The sequence below is a fragment of the Colossoma macropomum genome, unplaced genomic scaffold (genome assembly GCF_904425465.1).
Source record: "Colossoma macropomum unplaced genomic scaffold, Colossoma_macropomum, whole genome shotgun sequence".
Taxonomy (NCBI): domain Eukaryota; kingdom Metazoa; phylum Chordata; class Actinopteri; order Characiformes; family Serrasalmidae; genus Colossoma; species Colossoma macropomum.
Genome location: NW_023494791.1, coordinates 27,560,823 through 27,582,761, shown reverse-complemented (window position 1 = coordinate 27,582,761; position 21,939 = coordinate 27,560,823). Strand labels below are relative to the sequence as shown.

General features: G+C 39.2%; 1 protein-coding gene across 5 annotated transcripts; it reads left to right on the top strand.

Moving 5' to 3' along the window:
* Positions 1 to 3,580: 3,580 nt before the first annotated feature.
* Positions 3,581 to 20,490, top strand: fam83ha (family with sequence similarity 83 member Ha). 5 transcript variants are annotated; one of them, XM_036574737.1, is made up of 6 exons: positions 3,581 to 3,774; positions 4,524 to 4,990; positions 5,151 to 5,315; positions 14,792 to 14,916; positions 14,989 to 19,693; positions 19,988 to 20,490. In XM_036574737.1, the coding sequence occupies exons 1-6, from the start codon at positions 3,771 to 3,773 to the stop codon at positions 19,994 to 19,996; spliced, it is 5,475 nt and encodes a 1,824-aa protein (XP_036430630.1). In that variant the 5' UTR covers positions 3,581 to 3,770; the 3' UTR covers positions 19,997 to 20,490. The 5 variants fall into 5 exon arrangements, with proteins under 5 accessions (XP_036430630.1, XP_036430634.1, XP_036430631.1 ...); XM_036574738.1 differs by having other exon boundaries at positions 3,582 to 3,763; positions 4,540 to 4,990; XM_036574741.1 differs by lacking the exon at positions 19,988 to 20,490 and having other exon boundaries at positions 14,792 to 15,417.
* The last annotated feature ends 1,449 nt before the right edge of the window (positions 20,491 to 21,939 follow it).

The window sequence follows — 21,939 nt, the reverse complement described above, 5'->3', positions numbered from 1 at the left end:
GTACTGTGTTGATGCAAACACATTTTTTAAGAGTTTTGCAAAATACTGTCTACAAAATGGTTGAATAATTTTACTACAAGTAGGCTATTGCTGCCTTACCTCCAAGCCACACTCGTCAAATTTTTGGCTCCAGTGAACAGACCATCATTTTCCCCCCGCAGTCCTTTGTCTGCTCCTTGCTCCCTAAAACAAAAAACAAAATGTTAGCATAAGTTTTGCTTCTGACCACACTGGCTTTTTTTAACATTTGCAGCATTGGCTGTTTGTTTTAAAGACACTTCAGCCGCCGTTTGCTCCTCTGCTGACACCGCCATGTTCTCGAATCCTCGGCAGCATGCAATGAACCCCCAATATGTTGGCTGGCATAAGATCCGTCTGTTGGATCCTTTGTTGCTATGGAAAAGAATGACACAATTCTCAGCCACATATGAAGTCACAAGGGACTTTTGTTCCTTTAGTGAGGCCTTGAAGGCAGCACTTCCTACAAGGCAGCACAACACTACTCCACCCCATTTAGCTCATTTATGTACCTCTCTACACTACAAAGTAAAGACCTTTATTAATATTTATATTTTTTTGATAATGAAAGTATGTCATATTTAAAGAACAGTTGCATAACTAGCTTGTATTTAGCTAGTTAGCTTGGCATTGAGTTCTGTTTAAGAAGCTAAGGGCTGATTAACAAAAAATGCATACCTTCTATATAAGAAATTATATACCTCTAAATCTGGTAGCTCTTGTGCAAAATCCCACAAGGCTGATAATTAACATACATGGGCCTCCCAGGCTGATGACAACTTACAAATATTATAAGGCTAATACACATGAGTGGAGGCCTCAAAGACTTATGCAATAAACTGAAAGCGGCCAAGCTTTTATATATCAGGCTTTATGACAATATAATTGTGATAGCTAATGTGCTAAGAAGAGAGAGGGCTTTTCAGGCTGATAGTGCCAGATTCCTCAACGGCTGATAAACAACAAAATAGATACTTTCAGTGAGAGAATTTATATGCCAGCAAGGCAGGTTAATGATTAAAAGGGTCTCTCAGGCTGATTGACAAATATTTACAGGCTTTATTTGAATTAACTGAAAGTCTTCAAGGCTGATGGCAATAAACTATAATCTAATAATAGGTCCAGTGCTAATAAGAAGGGAGCTCTCTAATGCTAAGTGCCAGATGTCTCAAAGGCTGATAAATGACAAAATGGATACTTTCGAGTAGAGAACTAACATGCCTGCAAGGCTGGTTAATGATGCAAATGCTCTCTCCAGTTGATAACAATTGACAAATATTTAGGAGGCTGATAAGAATGAACTAAAAGCCTCCAAGGCTAATGGCAAGAAACTGAAATTTGACAGGCTCATAAGGTAAGATGCCTAAAAGGCTGATAAACAACAAAATGGATACCTTCTAATAGAGAACTTAGGAGGCTGATGAGAATGAACTAAAAGCCTGTAAGGCTGATGTAAATAAACTGAAATTGAATAAAGCTATCAAAAAACTGATGATGGCTCTAGTGCTAATAAGAAGGGAGGTTTGATTTACTTCAGAATGTGGTAGTAATTCTATGGTCAGGAGTACAAGAGAACATAATTTGCCTTGATCCCTATGGATGGGTAGGATGGCCTCTCCCCCATCATTTTGGTAGTAATAAACAGGCGTGTCCCAGAGTGGTAAGTTGTGCAAAACCCTGCAAGGCTGATTAGTAATACAGAGAATTCTCCCAGGCTGACAGCAATTCACATATTGCAAGGGTAATAAAAATTATATTTCTAATAGAAACACAGTTATCTAATACTATTTATATTAGCCTTGCAATGTTTATCCATTGTTGTCAGCCTGGGAGACACTATAACTGTTCTTAAAATTACATGAAGCACTTCCTTTAAATAAATAACTACATAAATCTATCATTTCATGAAATGTAGAAAGATATAAACAGAACTGGGTTGTTTTTAACTTAGCAAGCTCAATGCTCTTCCACTACAGTACAAGAGTCCTTTCAAAGTGCCTGCACTGTATGCTAATTATCTGTTGTGCGTGATTGGCTCAGAATTAAATGGGGTGGAGCAGTGTTGCGCCGCCTAGCAGGAAGTACTGCCTTCAAGTCCTCGCTGAAGGAACAAAAGTCCCTTGTGCCATATGAAGGAGCCTTCGAAATGGGACAGTCGCGCTGCTGTGACGCAATCAGCCTTCAAATGCAGCCTCCGAAGGACGCAGCCCCTGAATTAGGACGCAGCTTTTAACATTAGCTGTTTTCTTTAACTCAGTGCCACAACAAAAGCCCGCAAAGAGTCTATATTCAAGGTAGCATTACTGCTATTGTTGCATACGGGCTCTTCCACTTAGAATCGTCTACCCAAAAGCACTGAAACAACAAAATGACAGACCATCTGTACAAAAATCTTCAAGTCGACATTCCACTGACACTTTTACCAGGTTCTGATAGTGTGTGGTGGTGCTATGATGTGCTGAGCCGAGTAGCCACTAGAGCCACTGCTTTACTCACAGGAGCTGTTGGCACGTGCCTGTTTTGAGAGGCACGCCGCGTGTTTGTGTAGCAGGCGCCACTAGCGACTCACTAACCGAGAAGCGTGAGCGGCAAGTGCCACTCGTTGCAAGTTATGGATGGCAGGTGCCATTCGCTTGCCAGTATGTGCCATTTCCGAACAGCGCAGTTGCCACTCTGCTGCCAGATGTTATTCAGAGACTGAACCCTTGCTGTGAACTTATATTAGTTATATCAAGTATTGCTCCAGACTTAATAAAGAATTAAAACTGTGTTTAATATGTTTTCGTAAGCATGCTTATATTAAAAGCATTCAGTCCCCCGAGTGCTGCGTCATCAACCAAAGTCTTCAATTCGTGATCTTAAATGAAACTATCACTGTGAGACTCTGTGTTGGGGTAATTAGGTCCTGTTGTGCTGTTTGCTGTAAAGAAGATTTAAAAAGTAACCGTTATTTACACATAGAAACAACCGAAATCGCGAGTGTAATCTGGCAGATCATTTTAAGTTATATTTATTGGATTTCACAGAAGAAATCGCAACATTTTTCCTTATTTGTTGTGTGCACAAGGAGAACGTATCAGAACGGATATATTAATATATTAACCTTAATATTACTTGAAATCAATTGAAAAAGAAAATCGCCCGTACAAAATGCAATTTTCGAATGCAGTTTGAATCCCATGGCTTCTATCCATAAAGTGGCATGGAATAATCAGTCGTGTACTGCACAATTAGATTGATACACCGTTTAATTTAAGTACCTGCAATGCTGATATCATTGGTAGACTTGGCATGTCGTATATAGGAGCAAAGCTTATGTTACAGAGTACATTTGAGGACACTGTAAAACAGCCGTGAAACAACCTAATTCTGTCGAACAGCCAGATTTGCCACATGCAGGAAAATTCTTCACACTATATTTAAATGACCATTTTTATTTTAAACGAAGAAAGTCGCCATCTGGGAGAGGTGAGCTCTTTTTAAACGTGTCGCCCCGAGCAAACTTTTTTCCTCTCAACCGAGAGTTGGTGCGCTCTGAGCACGCGAGAACAGAGATTGAAAAACAGCCAAGAAGTTTCTCCTCTTCCTCTGACGTACCGCTGCTGTGTTATCGAGAACAAACTGGTTTAGACAGAGCGACTGAAACGTGTTTTCATCAAGACAAGTCCTGCCTGCGACCGGAATGTAACATTTCGTCAGATGATGGGACTGTGTAACCCAGAGGAAGCATAAAATCGCCCCGCTGGTAAGTCATGAGTATGTACTTTTTCTTTCTGTTATAATACCTCTTTATTGCATTTTAGGTTGTCCTCAATATGACGTACTAGAATAGGCTATGTTTTGAGTGCCAGGGAGGCTAAGTTTGCATTTTGCTATATAGCCTTAGCAATGTTCGCGTTCAGTTGGAATGCTGGAACTTAGAGAGCCGCTGAAAGTTTCCTGGGTAAAAGGTTGCGAGTCTAACAGCCGCCCTCCCCGCACCTTTTTGGCACGGGTGTTCTAGAGTGTTCTTAATGTCTAATTTAGCTTATTTATATACCAAAAGCATACATTTAGCTGATTTATTGTGGGTTTCAGTAGTTTCATTATTTGTCTGTAGAGACACACCCATTACACTTCAGCTAGCCAACTAGGCGTAACTTCACAGAATTCCTGAGTAATGGCACGTCGAATTTATAGGGAGAAAGTTTTTAGTCCTTTAGTTTTAATCTTATCCAAACATGTTTTGACTAGTTTACACGTAGTGTGATAGTCTGTGCGTTTTCAGCAATAAAGGATAGGCCTGCTGTTTAGTCTCTGAGCAAATAGTTTTGTTTCAATCAAAATCTGCTTTAATTCCATGAAATGTCATTTGTATTAGTTTAACTATAAAAATCTGTCTGATTGCCTGTCTATTATTTATACACATACATTTTTACAAGGATAATAAACAATACTATTGTGTCTGATCTTGTGGCAAAATCATGGTGTAAAAAAAATTAACAGCAGAGAAAATAACTTTGCAGTTTACTCATACTCTAGGTTGGATATGGCTCGCCGATCTCAGTGTTCCTCAGCTGGGGACAACCCTCTAGACCCCAGCTACTTGCCTCCACACTACCGTGAGGAATACCGCTTAGCTATCAATGCCCTAATCGAGGCTGATTTAGAGGGCTACTATGGGTTCCTACATGAAGCCAACGTGGTGGATTTCTTATCCCAACCAGAGATCGAGTACATCAGATGTATGGTGAAGGGGCCACGGCCAATAGCACAACTTGATAGGAGGTACATAATTGGAGATGGAGATGGTTCCTCAGACACTTACTGGCCGATTCAGTCAGACCTTGATGCCCCAGGCCTTGACTTGGGATGGCCACAACCACACAGATTTGTTGGACCCACAGAAATCACTACACTAGTCAACCCTTCTGCTCCTGAAATGCCAAGTATCAAGGAGCAAGTTCGCAGAATGATCAAGAATGCACAACAAGTGGGTTTTACACTAATTTTGCTAATGCTACAGTAATTAATCTTGTACGAATGTGTACCACTAGTGTACTACTGATCTTGAATTATACTAACAAACAGCTGACTCATTGTATTGTGTAATGAGTAAGAGTGGGGTGCATTTCTCTTTGTGTTTACCAAAGGTGATTGCCATGGCAATGGACATGTTTACAGATGTTGACATCTTTGCTGACATCCTCAATGCAGCAATGCGCAATGTGGCTGTTTATGTTCTCCTGGATGAACTGAATGCTCACCACTTTGTTGCAATGGCGAACAACTGTAAGGTCAATCTGGATGAGGTTAAAGTAAGTATTTATACAGTAATCCTTGCATCTTAAATAATACTGATTGGTGTAAAGCACAGAGGGTAGGGTTAAAAAAATATTGTACTATATTTCACCCTGACAATCTTGTGAAGAGACAACATACCAAGCAATGAGCTTTAGAGAATTGTATTGTAACATAGTGCAATGCCACTTTAAGAGGTAAAAAGAAATGTTTTGAAATCCCTGCCTAATATTTGTCACCATAGCATTTACTATAGAAGCCAAGAATTTGACTAGATTTAGAATTAGATTGCTTACAGTATTATGTGAATGTTTGAGCCAGCCTGGTCACATTACATGTTTTGTTGATTTTCTAAGTAAAAATAAGAACACATTTTGTACATTTTGAGAAAACACTTCCTAATTTTAATGCACAAATTCCTGGTTATTTAATGAATATATTTTGGGGAAAAGCAAACTATTAAAAAAACTTTTTTTCAAGTTTTTCCCTGTAGAGTATGTGCTATTATTTTTACTCAAAAAACTCCACAAAACGTGTAATTTGACAAGGTGTTTCAAATTTTGTATATAACTGTTTGTTTGAAATTGAAGACATAAATAATAGATGTACCTTTCAAATAGTCTTAGGAAAATGGAAAAATTATCCAAAAATAATATAAATAACCATGGTGTAATAATAATATTCTTGTGTACCATTTTTTAAATAAAATTCTGAATTCCTTTCTTATGGCATGACTGAGCAGATTTGGGAAACTGTTGTTTTGCAGGAACCTCTCAGTTGCAGCCTAGCTTTTGGAACACAGCTGTAGAGTACACTGTGTTTAAAAACCCCAGTAACACTGCTGTATTTGATGCACCTCTACCAGCGAAAACAGACAATATCTGGTCAGTGGTGGTTTCATGGTTGTAGTTTTCTGTGATGGACAGGGTGGAGGGTGGTCTAATAAATTTTGCAGCAACCGATGGCAACAATCCACAATTACTGTCCACCTGTATGGCGTGTGTATTTGAACAAATGGGCATTGCAGCTGAAAAAAATAACATTTGAAAAAAAATATACATTAGATACATTACATATAAATCTTCTCATTTCCGCTTAGCAGATTAATGTGAACCCTAAAAAGAATCAATTTCTACATAACACTTATTTCTTGTATGGTGAACTCATTGTCAATTTCATGGAACCAGTTTGAGATAACTTGTGGTTTGTGACAAGCTGCATTATCTTGCTGGAAGTAACCATTAGAAGATGAGTAAATTGTATAAAGGGAGCACATGGTGTTCAGCAGCCATACTCAGATAGGCTGTGGCATTCAAATGATGCTCATTTGGTATTGGGGGGGCCAATGTGTGCCAAGAAAACAATCCCCACACCATAACACCACGACCACAAGCTTGAACTGTTGACGCAAGCAGGTTGTGTCCATGGATTCATGCCAAATTTTGACCAGACTATTTGCATGTTGCAGCAGAAAGGTTTTCCAGTCATCGGTCCAGTGGGGCTGCAATATTGCAAAATTTGATAAATTTGAATAATTAGAATATTCAAAAAGGAAAAGCAATTAGAATAACTTGGGACCTTTAGCCATTTTCATGAAAGCATCTCTTTTAGTGCTTCCTTTTTGTTTTGTCCAACGGAGAGTAGCAGTAGCAGTGCATCTAAAAAGAGCAAGATAATTTGCCCACAAGTCACACAATACAGTATGGTTTTCTCTTTTTCATATCGAAAAAGTCCTGTTCTGTCAAAGCCATGGTGATATCTTGGCAGTAGTGAGAGGTAGAGCTGTTGAGACTCTGGAATTTTTGTGAGAAAAAACATGACTCTTGGCCTTCTGGAGTTCTACATACATCTCAGCAAATGCACATCATAGTCTAATCAGGTTTCAGTTGTTAGAAATGGAAAGCAGCGGATAACAACTCTATGTCAGGACTCTTTAATGAAGCGTCAATGTAAAACTGCTACACACAAGGTGAAATATGTTAGCATGTTTGTCAAAAGCTTTCAAATAAAACAAAAAAGTTTTTTTACAGGCTTCAGATGTACAAGTTTAATTAGAATGACCAAAAAAATTTATAGTTAACTACGGTTTGCTTAGTGCTTACATACTACTAGAGTCCCATGGGGCGCTAACAACAATTAGCATTATCACACGTAGGCATAGTGCTAATAGTCACAGTTCCCTACTGGATTTTACCATATAGTGGCTACAGAGATAAGCTCAAAAATTGTAACTCCCAAGACAAATCAAACTTGCAATGGGGACCTGTTAATATAGACCTTTCTTATAGTTATTGCATCATCAAATCAAACTTGCAATGGGGACCTGTTAATATAGACCTTTCTTATAGTTATTGCATCATCACATCCGGCTGTCATTAGTAATTTTATCGAACTTCTGCCTGCAACATCTAACAGAGCAGGATAAGAGGTTTGTTGGTTTTCAGCCTCCCTCAAAAATCTTTGGCCAATTCTCAGTGCAGAAAATAGAAGAGCAGCTGGCGTTTGTGATAGTTCCATCCAACATGTACAAAAGGCTAGTTTGACTTGTCCAAAGCGATTTGCGCAAAAGTCGAAGAAAACATTTGAACTTTGCATGACCCTGCACATCTGCTGCAGCATACTCAGTTTTCTGCTGAGCTCAAAGCAGAAAGGAATGAAGTGGAGAGAGCAACAAAATTGCTGTTTGGCAGAGTTCCATTCTCACCTGATTAGATTTTTATGTCTAATCATAATAATAATAAATAATAATAATAATACCATTAAAGAGAGGTAACCTTAGCTATTATTGTTATTATTATTATTATTATTATTATCATTATTATTATTATAGCAATTTTATCATGTGTATCATGAAATCAAATTGCTATTGTACAAATATTCTTAGATATTGTGATATAAATTTGAGCTCATATTACCCAACCCTAACACAGTGCCACAATACTGTTTATGTTTGTAAGGTACTGAAAGATAACATGAATATAAAAGAATGCAAGTGACCTGACCAGAGAGTTAAAGCTGCACTAGTTAAGCTGCCTTTCAGTTAATGCTCATGGTAGTTAACACACACTGTGTGAGAATGGTGATCTAAATAGTTTACATGCATAACAGCTTATATGATTGTTTAGCCACTTTGCTCTTTTTTACATGTGACTAACACTTATGCTTGTTATATAACTTTAAATGTTTTGAAAGTTGAATAAAATGTAATTACTCAGTGGCACACTGAAATTGTTAAAATGGTCACCAATAAAAAAGAATGGTGTCGAAAAATGTGAGAATCTAATCAGTCCATTGTCTAAAAGTAGCCACAGTAATTCAAGTAATAACAGCGTTCCCTCAACCATGCTTAGGCACTCAGCAATGTTGTGTGACTGGTGTCACAGCAGTCCTTGATAAAGCAGCAGTCCTTACAGGCTTACATTCATCTAGATTGATGACACTGTCATGCAGAATGGGATATCATGATCACAAAAAGGTGATAACTAAAACTGTACAAAAATATCTTAAGACATAGGGGGGAATGGTGGGGAAAGAGTCCCATTAAGAACAAAGCTCACTGTTGACGTTTTAAATAATGCTCAATTTATGGAAAAAAAAACATTTTAGTCTATTTTTTTTTCAATGAACTTCTTTTTTATTTCCTTTTTATCAAGTGCAATCGTACAGTACAGTTATATCTTCAAAAACACAACACAGGAATCAGAGATTTATATCTTGGGGGCAGTCCATGAATTTTGGCAGTCCTCTCATTGTCCATAAACAATTCCTCAGGGATAAATAACCAAATTCTTCCATGAACATAAAAGAAGCAGATAGATATGTTTTATAGTAAAGCACATTTACATGACATCAGTTGAAAACAAATATGTAATTACTGAGGACCATTTAGTCAAGAATACATCTGATCTCAATTGTAATCTCGCAGTTATACTTTCCATATAGTAAACATCCTTACTTTTTCCCTCCATTGCATTACCGTGGGGGCTGCGGCCTCAGCCAGGAAACCGTAATCATCTTCTAAGCAATTAGAAGAAGGACTCTCAGTAATGATGTCTGATTTTTCCTACATTTTCTGGTAATATTCCTAATAAAAAATAGGATGGTTCTAAGGGCAACTCTGTATTTAGGCATTTTTTAATTTAATTTTGTATATTTTGTCAGTATTCTGATAACTTTGGACAGTTCCAAAACACGTGTGTATGGTCTCCTACCAGGCCACAGCCCCTCCAACACCGATCAGAGATGCCACTGAATTTTGATGTGACAAGGGGAGTCCTGATAAATCTCATCTTAACTTTCCAAAGAGAAAAAATCTGAACAGCATCCATTCACTCTAACACGTGACTTCGGATTAGTATGTATAACCTTTATCCACTCCACAAACACAGAATGGAATCCCATTGCAGCCAGCGTTTTATACAAAAATTGCCAGTTCACAGTATCGAACGCTTTCTGAGCATTAACATAGAGTTCTGCATATTTTTCTTGGCACATGTTATAACATTTAACGTTCTCCTTATATTATTAACTCCTTGTCTCCCAGGGATAAATCTTGTCTGATCAGGATTAATTAATTTTGCTATAATTTTTTGCATCCTTTTTGCCAGAATATTGGTATCTAGCTTTTGATCATTACACAACAAACTAATGGGTCTATATCCCTCACAGAATGTCAGGTCTTTCCCTTCTTTGTGGATCACTGATATAATGGCCTCTGACCATGTATTTGGTGGATCATCTTTGGAGAGAGCGTAATTAAAAATTTTAGTTAATACTGGTACTAAATCATCCATGAAGCATTTACAAAACTCCCCAGGGAGACCATCTGTGCCTGGAGATTTATTGTTTTTTAATTTTTTTATGGCTTCACATTTCAGTTTGTGTAATGTCTGATATCATTTGCAATGCTTCATCTTCTGACAATGAAGGTAGATGTAAACTAGTAAGAAAGGCCTCAGATTTGTCATTAATTGTTTTTGATTTAGGCTCTTCGTACAAATTTTTATAGAATGATGCGAAGGCGTCCACAATATCCTTTGGATGAGATACTGTTTTTTTAGATACAGGATGTACAATCTTAGGAACCACACGACTGGCCTGGGCCTTAGGAAGTTGAAAAGCTAACAAGCGACTGGCTCTGTTCCCCATCTCATAGTATCTCGGTTTGGAAAATCTTAAAGCTCCTTCGGCTTTATATGTGAGGAGCGTATCCAAGGCCTTCCTAGTTTCTTTTAATTCGAACAGGATGTTGTGCGCTCCTGAAGTTTTATGTTCTATTTCTAATTGCTTTATTTTATTGTCTAGTTTCATTTGCTCTTCCAGTCTTATTTTTTTTTGTCTTGATGCAATCTGGATCATTTTCCCCCTTATAACAGCTTTACCTAAATCTATACTCAACACGACAGGGGCATGATCACTCAGTGTTATCGGTTCGATATGGCAATCTATTACTTTATACATACTAGAATAACTATTATAAACATTGGAAAAAAACATTAGAAAAAACACCCTAAAGGGAAATCCTTCCCTTTAGGATTCTTAGATCTCCATGGGTCAACAAGTCCACATTTCCATACAGTGTGCAGTGATAAGTGTAAGACTCCCCAGTAATGAATTTCAGAGCAGAGTGAATAAATGTAGTGGTTTAAGGCTACTGGTAGATACATATGTCTATAGATTACATCAAGGTTGTTTCCACGATTCTTTTTCAAGCTTGCACTGGGAGATGCATCTTATTTTGTTTAGCTCAGCAAAGAAACACCCAGTTATGTTTAGGGGAACTGAGATCAATATAGTGTTAACAGAGTGCAAGCAGTGACTTTGACAGGCCTATGTATTACAGCCTAACTAAAAAGGGAGAGCCAAAAGGTAGCAAAGACGTGAGGGATCCCTGAGATGCCAGCGCCCCTCCTTTCCACCATCAACAAACTTCAGTGAGTGAGAGCAATGGGATTACAGCACTGATATTCTCAGTTTACCATAATACTCTATGTCCATGAACCCCCAGATCTGCACCTTTTATCTAACAGAAAAAACTAATTACCAAAAGCTTGACTAAACAAGCAGGTTTTTAGCCTAGACTTAAAGACTGAGGCTGTGTCTGAGTCCTGAACACTGACTGGAAGATTATTCCACAGCTGGGGGCTTTGTATGAGAAGGCTCTACACCCTGATTTAACTTTATTAATTCTAGGTACTAATAGTAAGCCAGCACCTTGTGATTTAAGTAGGCATGATGGTTCATAATAAGAGAGACGTTCACTCAGGTACAAGGTGTGAGGCCATTTAGGGCTTTATATGTTAGCAAAAGAATTTTGTAATCAATGCAAAATTTAACCGTCAACCAGTGTAGGTTTGATTAAAACTTGGCTGATATGGTCAAACTTTCTGGTTCTTGTGAGGACTCTGGCTGCAGCGTTCTGGCCTAACTAATGCTTATTAAGGCTTTTACTGGAACATCCAGACACAGGGCATTACAGTAATCAAGTCTTGAGGTAATAAATGCATGAACTAGCTTTTCTGCTTCCTGTAGAGACAATGCGTTTTTTAATTTAACAATATTGTGGAGATGCAGGAAAGCTATTCTAGCAATATTTGTTATATGTGCATTGAAGGACAGATCAGGATCTATCGTGACATGTTAGACAGATCGTTTTTAGCAGCTTTTGGACCAAGAAGAAGAACCTCTGTTTTATCTAAGTTGGGTAGGAGAAAGCTACTCGACATTCGGTCTTTTATGTCTTTTACACAGTCCTCAATCTTATTGATGCCGTGTTTACTGATAATGGTACCCAGTGGTAGCATATATAATTTGAAAAAAGAGGTTCTAAAACAGAGCCTTGTGAAACACCATACTTTCTTTTGCCAGAATACATTTACAAACTGATAGTGATCAGTTAGGTAAGATCTGAACCAGGAAGAAGCTGTTTCTGTCACTCCTACAAGGTTTTCTAGTCTATCTAGTAAGATAGCGTGGTCTGTCGTATCAAATGCTGCACTAAGATCAAGGAGGACTAGCAAAGATACATTTCCTTAGTCAAAGAATAATAAGAGATTGTTTACAATTTTCACTAGTGCTGTCTCTGTACTATAATGAGGCCTAAATCCAGACTGCAGTTTTTTGTGTATGTGATTCCTATGCAAGTAGAATTTATTTGTTGTGCCACAGCTTTCTCCAAAATCATTGATAGAGAGGGAAGATTTGAGTGATGTCTATAATTTGATAGCTCACTGGGATCAAGATCAAGTTTCCTAATCAGAGTTTTAATTAACGCTAATTTAAGAGTTTTTAGTATATAGCAAAGGCTAAGAGAAGAGTTTGTAATTGATAAAAAAGGCTTGTTTATTTCTGGTAAAATTTCTTTGAGTAAACTTGTCGGAACTGGATCTAGTATGTAGAACGTTTTGATGAGGAAATAAATTTAACCAGCTCAGTTTGTTGAAGTAAGGTAAAGGATTCCAGCCTCTTTGCAGCAGTAACACTGTAGTCAAGATCTAGATTTGCTGTGTCTGGCTGTAGGTTTGTAGCAGTTAACTGTGCATTTTGATTTTTTTGCCTAATTGTTTCGAAATTATTATTGAAAAAAATAATTAAGCCACATTGTCTAAAGTAGAATGAAAAGTTTCCTTTAAGCACTCAGTCATAATATTAAATTCTGTAGGATCTGATGGACAGCTGATGAAAGCTGTTAGATCTGAGAGGTTTTTGAGAACCTATTAAGACAAAAGAGAATTTCATACGAGGTTAGGTATAAATGCCTTACTTAGTGGATCCTGAGGTTTGTCAAAGTGGATATTAAAATCTCAGACAATTATTACTTCATTTGAGAGCTTTAATAAACTTGATAGAAAGTCAGCAAATTCCTGTAGGAATTCAAAATGGGGCCCTGAAGGCCTCTAGATTGTAATTAGTGAAAATGAATCCTTATTTGTTCCTCGATCTTCTAAAATAACAAAAAGAATTCTAAAAGAAGAGAATTTGTAGCCTGTCTTCTGATTAATGCCTAAAGCATTTGTATAAATGGTTGCAATACCTCCATCAGCCATTTCAGTAAGGGCTATGTACATAATTGTAGCCTGTGGGGGTGGCTTCATTTCCAGCAAGTATTCTTCAGGTCTAACGCACGTATGTAAGGCATAGAGCATCACACTCATAACCAGTAACGTTTGTTTATAACGACTGCTTTAGATGTAAGAGATCTAATGTTAAGCAAGTTTAATACCAAAGGTGCAGAATGGTTGAACTGGTCTAACGTTGATTAAAATAATAGAACAAACTTTTCGAGGTTTTCTGAAATTTTGTTTGAGTTGGGGAACAGACACTGTCTCAATTAAGTGGAACCTCTGTGGCATCTGAAGGCAGCTAGCAGACAGTCGGTTTAGCCAGACTGTCTGCTGCCTAGCCTTGGCCGTGGTTTGTCAGAGATATTCACAGTGTTAAAAATCCATAATGGGGTTCTGGAAAATAGCATGAATTTAGTTTGCTTTGCATTTAAAACTAGCTTATGCTTATACAGACCAATCTGTAAGACATAGAAAGCACACTGAAGTTTTTCTACTGCTGCGTAAGTCGAACGATATAGAATAGTGTAATCTGCATATCTGCACATGCACTTCGCAGTCAGAGGCAAAGGCAGCAAGATCATTAATAAGTAAATTAAATAAGACTGGGACAAGTATTGAATTTTGTAGGACCCCTTTAATGACTAAATTAAATTTGATTTGTTGTTAGCCAGTACCACATATTGTTGCCTACCTGGGAGGTAGTTTTGAACACGGCTAGCAAAAGCGGTTGTATCTGGTTTGTTTAGTTGCAGTCTCAAATCAGTGCTATCAGGTATGACTGGCTACAGAAAAAGATACATTAAAAGTTTAGCAGAGCTGTTTTTGGTCAGGTCATACATTGGTCAGGTCATACATTGTCAGCTAGTGTGATACAGGTTGAAATAGGGAACAAGATGTTTTTAAAGAGATCATTACCTAACAGACATTTTGAGTATTAAAAGACTTAATTAAGAGTTAGTGATCAAACAAAGATAATAATCTGACTTGGCAATTCTAATGATTGAAATACATGGATTAACTCCCTAAACAAGAGTCAGTAGTCTCTATCCCCTGGCAACAGTCCATGCTTTAGTTCTTACTTTAAGCAATGAGCAAATTTCAGCAGTAAGCCAGGGACTGGATCTATCTTGTATGCAATTTTTTTTTTTTGTAGGGGGTATGTTTGGTTCTCGTCTAGTTTGTCGTCTGAAATTTGAGATGTACTGTGAATTTCACTCAATGCTAAGTCATGAAGAAAGTTTTGCCCAATAAAATGATTAATATTATTGCAGTCTGAAAAGTATCAGTCAGAGTTTCCAGTTTAAAGAATTTGCTCTTGAATTTAGAGTAGAGATTGTAAATTCAAACTGTGTTTTTAGTAGTATCTGTTGCAGTAAAAGATGTAATATTATCTGGTGTAGGGTTCAACTAACTGTCTTCTCTCTCTACAGTTCCTGAGAGTTAGAACTGTCTCTGGCAGCACCTACTTTTGCCACACAGGGATGTCCTTCAAAGGTCAGATGACTAATCGCTTTATGCTGGTGGATTGTAGAATTGTTCTGAGTGGCAACTACAGGTAAAATTATTTGAATATGATTTGTGGAATTGTGTTAGATTACACATTTTCCTAATCTGACATTTTTTGCAGCTTTATGTGGTCTTTCGAGAAGATTCATCGCTGCATAGCTCATGTATTTCTTGGAGAGCTTGTGGCGACCTTTGATGAAGAGTTTCGAATTCTGTATGCCCAGTCAGAGCCACTGGTTACTGAAAATCCCAAGACATATGCAGAAGATTATGGCAATTTACCTGGAAGACACAATATAGGAAACACTCCTATATTTAAGAGAGAATATCCACCCACTGAAGAACATGCAGAATGGCTTGTACGTTCATTTGAAGACGAAATGAATGTACACCCCAAAATGTTAGCCTTTAGGAGAGTTGAATCAATCCGCAGTTCCGCAGATGAGCCTCTTCCAGCACATGCCACAAAGCAATTTGGAAGGGAGCGTTCTTACATGGACCAAAGAAGACTGATGAAAGTCCCAAAAACTAAGGAAATGGGTGGTTTCAAAAGGCATGGGTACACAGGACTACCAAGTTATCCTCAAATGAATGCAGTAAACAGAGAGGAGCAGCATATTGAGGGTTTAGAGATTCAGAGTGCCCACTTTCCAAGGGAGCAGTTTTTCAATCAGAGGACAAGTCTAGAGCCTGGCAATGATGCATATTACAAATCAAGAGACCACAAGTTCCATCAATTAGATCAGGTCCCAGGACCTGATTTTCCTCATGAGATGGATGATGCAGAACTGCCCGGTGATTATGATCATGTCCAGAGATACTTACATTCTTGTCCTGGTATGGAGGCAGCACCTGCTGGGAATTTATTATTGCCTGTTCATTCGACTCCCAGAAGACACAGTATGGGCCAAAGCTACACTTGTCAGACCTCACCAACACAGCCACACCCACCAGATCAGAAATATTTTTTTAATGTACACCACAAACGACAAGACCAAAAAGAAGGATTACGAGATTGGAGGATCAGCTCATATCTCACTGCACTTCAGCACCCAGAACAGGAAGACATGGCAGAATTTCAGAGAACTGATTTTTGTGATAATGTCAGCTATGTCATGCAGGGAAGACCCCGTGAACCTGAAATTTCAGAGACAAGACAAAACAATAGTGAGTTTACCAAGGCTCCTACTTCCAAAGTGAATCTTTTACCTCTTCAGCCCTTGAACCCTTTAACACTGCCTGAGAAGTCACTTGACCTTCCAGTAGACTACCAGACATTACTGACAAGTGCCAGACCAACCCCACCAACAACTTCAGAGTCATCATGTAATACTGAAGGTGACAAACTGGAAGAGATGCAAAACAGAGAACCTAAAGAAATTAATTCAATTCGTGAAGAATTTGTCCGAAGGAGGCCCAATCTAGCTCTCCAGAGAAGTTCAAGATTAAGGCACTCACTCATTTTTAACTCTAATCTAGAACAGCACTCTTCAGAAGACTTAAGACATCCATTGAGCCAGGATGATAGGGATAACCAATTGAAACATCCCCCTGTATTTTTTAATATCCTAGAGAAAAAGAGACCTGTCACAAAGGAACCTTTTCAATGGAGTAGTCTTGTAAAATCTTGGGAATCATCTTCTGATTCTGCACTAAGGACAGACTCTAAAGACCTACCCAGCAAAGAGGAAATTTCTGAGGGAGATAAAGGTGAGACTACTGACATTCTTCTAATAGATTCTGAACACAAAGGAAGCTCTTCTCAGAGGGTACAACCTCAAGATGCCCTTGCACAAAATCCACAAACAACTCAGCGCCCTTCTGTTGCTTTGCAGAGGTCAGCATCCTTCATAGACATGAATGACCCTGAATGTAGACTGAGATATTTCAAGGAGTTAGCTGCAAAACGCAAAACTGAACTTGCACTAGCAAAATTGTCTACCGAAGACAAACCGTCCAAAGAGCCTGTTAAGCCAAATAATTCCCTCTCAAGTGACACAGTTGGAAAAGAGCTTGCTTTAGAGGCCTTAAAAACTCCACAGGCTACAACAGCCATGCTACCTACTTCTCCACAAAAACTGGCTGCGGGCAATTCTCAGGACTCTAAAACTAAAGCACCTTGCTCACAAAACTTACCTGATAAACACCTGAAGCACAAATTATCCTCTGATTGCAAGATGACACAAGAATGTGACAGTTCTTGTAGAGCAATTCCTACAAGTGCCACAGATGCTGAGAAAATTAAACTAAAGCAACAACTAACTGACTCATTCTCAAATACAGTAGAAGACAAAAGTGCCTCTGCTGCAAGTTCAGGAGTACAGTTAAGTACAAATCCCAAACTTACAAGCCAGCTGAGTCCCATTCGAAATGTCTTCTCACTAGACTTTATATCTCCACAGGCTAAATTACCCAAAGTTACTGATTCAGGTGCTTCCAGTTCATCTGTACACACAGAAAAAAATGTAAAACTCAGTCCAGCAGACTCCATTTCTTCCCAGGTTGTGACAGGTGCAAATGTGTCCCTTCAACCCAGCAGCACAGAGCAAATCTCTGCTGATTTGTCACTAACAAATGCTGTTGCAGCAAACCCAAACACTTGTCAACATCCCACTGGAACAGAGACAGGCCTTTCCAAACAGCCTGTTCCAGCAGAGGCCAGACCTTCCCAGCATTCTACTACAGCAGAGACGGGCTATGCTGAACAGACGGACACTTCTCAGCATACCATTGCAAAAGAGACTGGACTTTCTCAACATCACTCCGCAAAAGAGACTGATTCTTTCCAACACACCACTTCAGAAGAGATTGGTGCTTTCCAACATCACACTGCAAAAAAAAACGTTTCTTCCCAACAACTCCCAGCAAAAGAGACTGGTCCCTCCCAACACCGCACTGCGAAAGACATTTTTTCCCAACAACTCACTGAGTGTTCCCAACCCCTCAATGCAGACCCTGCTAAACATCCCACTGAAATGGGGCCTTCCCAACATCTCTCTTCAGTGGTGACAAGTCCTTCCAAATCAGATTCTTCCCTTTATTCAGACCCATCTAAACCTTGCCTTCATTCCTGCACTAATTTATTAAGCACTAGCCCTCCAGCACCATCTGCACAAATGCAAACTATGTTGGGCTTTGCAGGAGAAATCACTCTAAGTATTTTCCCCATTTCTAAGCCACATGCTTCTACCTCCTCTTCTAGTTCTAACATAAAAGATTCTAACCCTCTTACTGCAGTGGCACACCCACCATCCACAACCAACAAAACAAACACCATACCTATCACAGGACTTCTGTCATCAGAGACTACCCTACCTAGTAACATCAGTGAAGTAGAGTTTGGTTCATCCCAGAATGCCACTGCAACAGGAACTGACTTTATTTCTGAATCATCCACAAAAAAGAACTGCTTGTCTGTAAATACGTCACTCAACACCACACTCAATGATGTCAGTCAAAAAGACATGAACTCAGCAAACAAACCATCACCAAATATTTTATACCTAACCAAGCAAAATTCTCTGAACACTGGCTCAATTACCACTCCTCTGCCAGAAACTAGTTCAAATCTAAGCCTGACGTTAACAGAAACCACCCCAGCCAGAAGCACCTTGCAAACAGAGAAATGCTGTGGGCATACTACATCTGATTTGTTTCCTTTACCACTTAACACAGTCTCATTAGAGAGAAACTCATCTAACAGTAGTATGCCATCAGAAACTGACTTGTGTGCAAATGTTACAATAGAGACTATTTCTGTTGCCAGGCCTACTCAAACAGACACAAGCCCATCTACAGAACACAGTCCAGTAGAAACTAGTTCATGTATAAAAATGACTTCTTCACTTATTGATTCTACTCCAAGAGAAAGTATGTTTCCAGAAACTGGCTCAACAACAAACAGTACAAAGAAAGATGTCAGGACATCTCAAAACAATAGCCTGACAAACATTAGCTCATTGATGAAACATTCCCAATCTCATCTTTTTACAAACTGTAACCCTCCAGAATGTAGCTCAACTGCTCAGTCTTTTCAAAAAGATTCTTCTGTGGTGTCAGGTGAGATCCAAACAGTAACCCCCACACAGTCCCTTGTTGACACAGCTCCACTTAATAATGACATTAACCCTACCTCTTTAGTTAGTCTACCTTTAGTGACAGACATTCTAAGCTATACTTCACCAGAGGCCTGCCAGCCTGTAAATCAGTTAGCAGCAGAGATCCAGACAGCTCTGGACATCACCCAATCAGCCTCACGTTTACCACATGACCCTGAATCCAAGGGAAGGACAGACGAAGATCAGAGCAAGGAGTTCACAAAAGAACAAAAGCAGATGCAAGAGGCATCAGTTGACTTTGTGAGGCATGTGGCCGTGGAGGTTCCTATTGACCTGGGCAATGAAAAGGTAGATAATATAAAAGAAACTGCAACTGGAAAAAGTGCTGAAACCAATAATGCTGAGCAGTCTCAGGAACCACAGCCATGCACTGACGCATTAAATCTGCAGCCTCCTGCTGCAGAAAAGCCTACCCACCAGTCCTCCACTGTAAACGTTCTCTCATGCAGCAACCTTAGGGATGACACTAAGGTCCTTTTAGAGCAGATATCAGCAAAGAACCAGGGCAGAGCATCAAAGATGACTGGTACTTGTGATGCTAAGGACAATGGGGCTAATGGAAACACTCAGACAGATAAACAGATGTCCAGTGATCTACAAAGTAGGTCCCAGACTTGGTCCTCCACAGCCTCACCTGAGGAGCGGGAAAAATTGCTTAAAAGGATGGAGAGCATGCGGAAAGAGAAAAAAGTTTACAGCCGTTTTGAGGTAAGTGATATACTGCGTACTTTCCATATTAAGCATAAAAATTTTATGTCAAAAGCTACTGTTCTGGGGTGCGTTTCCCAAAAGCATAATGGTGGAAAGTATCCTCCATTAGTTTGTTCGTTATTCACCATGATTCATCATCTTAGGGAAACTCACCCCATTACTGTTACATGGTGGCATGAAAGAATGTGTAGAGTGGGTCTATGTATATGCCAAAAGGGATTTCACTTATTTTAACACTTAATAATTCTATTGCCTACTAATGTATATATATTTTATGTGTTTCATGTTTAGGCACCGTAATTTGGAAGTAATGAAGAGGAATGGTACAGTTAAACTGTACAGGAAAACTGTATCAGATTGCTTCAGAGATTTCAGCCTTTGTAAAAAAGTACTAACATTGAACTATGCAGATAAACTGTATGACTAACAGCTGCAGGGCCTTTTAATGTTGGATTTTAAGTTCACAGGCCACTAATAAACCAAAAATGTGTAAATAGCTAGATACTGTACATGATTACATAACTCAGTCTCTGGGGTACTGTTAGCAGTTAGAAAGTGTGTAATTAAACAGAGGGGTCTGACCTCAAAAGGGGCTGTCTTTATGTTGCTCTGAACAGTAGTGTCCACTAACTGCAAGTGCCGATATAATCCAAGTATCTACACTCAACGAGCACTTTATTAGGTACACCTGTACATAGGGGTGGGAATCTCTAGGCACCTCACGATTTGATTTGATTACGATTCAGAGGGCTGCGATGCGATTATAAAACGATTATCGATGCATCTTGATGCATCTTTTTTTCTATACAGGATTTCTGTTTTCTCACTGTGTGAGGACTTGGTAGTTTTAGAGCAAAGTATTTGCACACACACACACAAAACACACAGTCATACCTGTAAACCTTACATTGTGCAAAGTATGTGTCTTAAGTTAAAGTGCTGAGTGCAGCAGCAGTTAAAGGGTGACTGTGTGGAAGTGATGTGGTAAGTGAACTAGAAGGCTCTCATTCACTGCCTTTGGAGCACATGAGACGCTGCTGCCACTCACCTGCGATAAAATGCGCAGTTACGGTGGCATAAGATCCAGTGGTAATGGATCTCCACGCAGTGCGTTATAGCCGTCCTACCCGCTTTCTTTAGTGATTTTATAACTTCGGTTTTGGTCCCGTTGTAGAGAGTGTGTGTGTGTGTTGTGGGGGGGGTCGCTGTGTCAGTAAAATATCCCTGAGACGGGACATGTGCAACACAGCGCAAAAGCCCTGTTTCGCAACGACTGAGAATTGGCGTGCAGACTGTAGGTCACATAGCAGCGATGCGTTATTCGCATTTATAAGCAGCGCAGTTGGTTACCTGGCAAGTTAAATCTGCAACGGGAGACTGTCGAACACTAAACGGTTGCAAAGATGAAGTCGCATCTCTTTCAATTTTCCCGTTCCACCTTAAATGGTGCCGCTTTTACATTTGGCACCGCAGTCAGAATTTAAGGTGGAACGGGAAAATTCGAACAAGAAGCTGGAGAATAAGAAGTGACTTCAGCCTCGTAAAACAGTCAAACGTTGAGAGACGTTTTACAATAAACTGCTCTAGTTTTGAGGAAAAGTTTTCTGACGGAGATGGGAGCAAAGCGGTTATTAAAGCTTAAAGCAGAGCAAAGTAAATCTGCGCTCTCATTTATATCGTCTAGCCTATACTAGGACATACTGAGACATACTGGACATTAAATGTTGTGGCTCCCAAGGTTTTTGTTGAAAGGACAAAATGACTCTTCTGAACATTTGGGTTGTGACTCCTCATCTAACCTGGCTTTTAATGCAGAGGCTGCCGGTCGGATTTCGCACTCATCCAGTTGTGTTTTTGTTATGTGCCGCCACAGACTTTTCGGGCGCTGCACTTACCCACTTCCAAGTTCTGCCTTTTGCATTCTGTCAACATTACGTTATAAATTAAATATTTATAAAATCGATTTTTGACATTTGTGAATCAATTCAGAATCGTTCACGTCCGCATCGCGATGCATCTAATCAATCTTTTCCCGCACCCCTACCTGTACACCTACTCATTCATGCAGTTATCTAATCAGCCAACTGTGTGGCAGCAGTGGAGTACATAAAACCATACAGATCCAGCCCAACAGCTTCAAGCAATGTTCGCATCAACCCTCAGAATGGGGGCTGTGGCATGATTGTTGGTGCCAGGCGCGGGCTGGTTTGAGTATTCCTGTAAATGCTAATTACCTGGGATTT

Coding starts and splice junctions, on each gene's coding strand:
- fam83ha (XM_036574737.1), top strand. Junction 5,316..14,791: donor TCAATCTGGATGAGGTTAAA/GTAAGTATTTAT, acceptor CTCTCTCTACAG/TTCCTGAGAGTTAGAACTGT. Junction 14,917..14,988: donor GTTCTGAGTGGCAACTACAG/GTAAAATTATTT, acceptor CATTTTTTGCAG/CTTTATGTGGTCTTTCGAGA.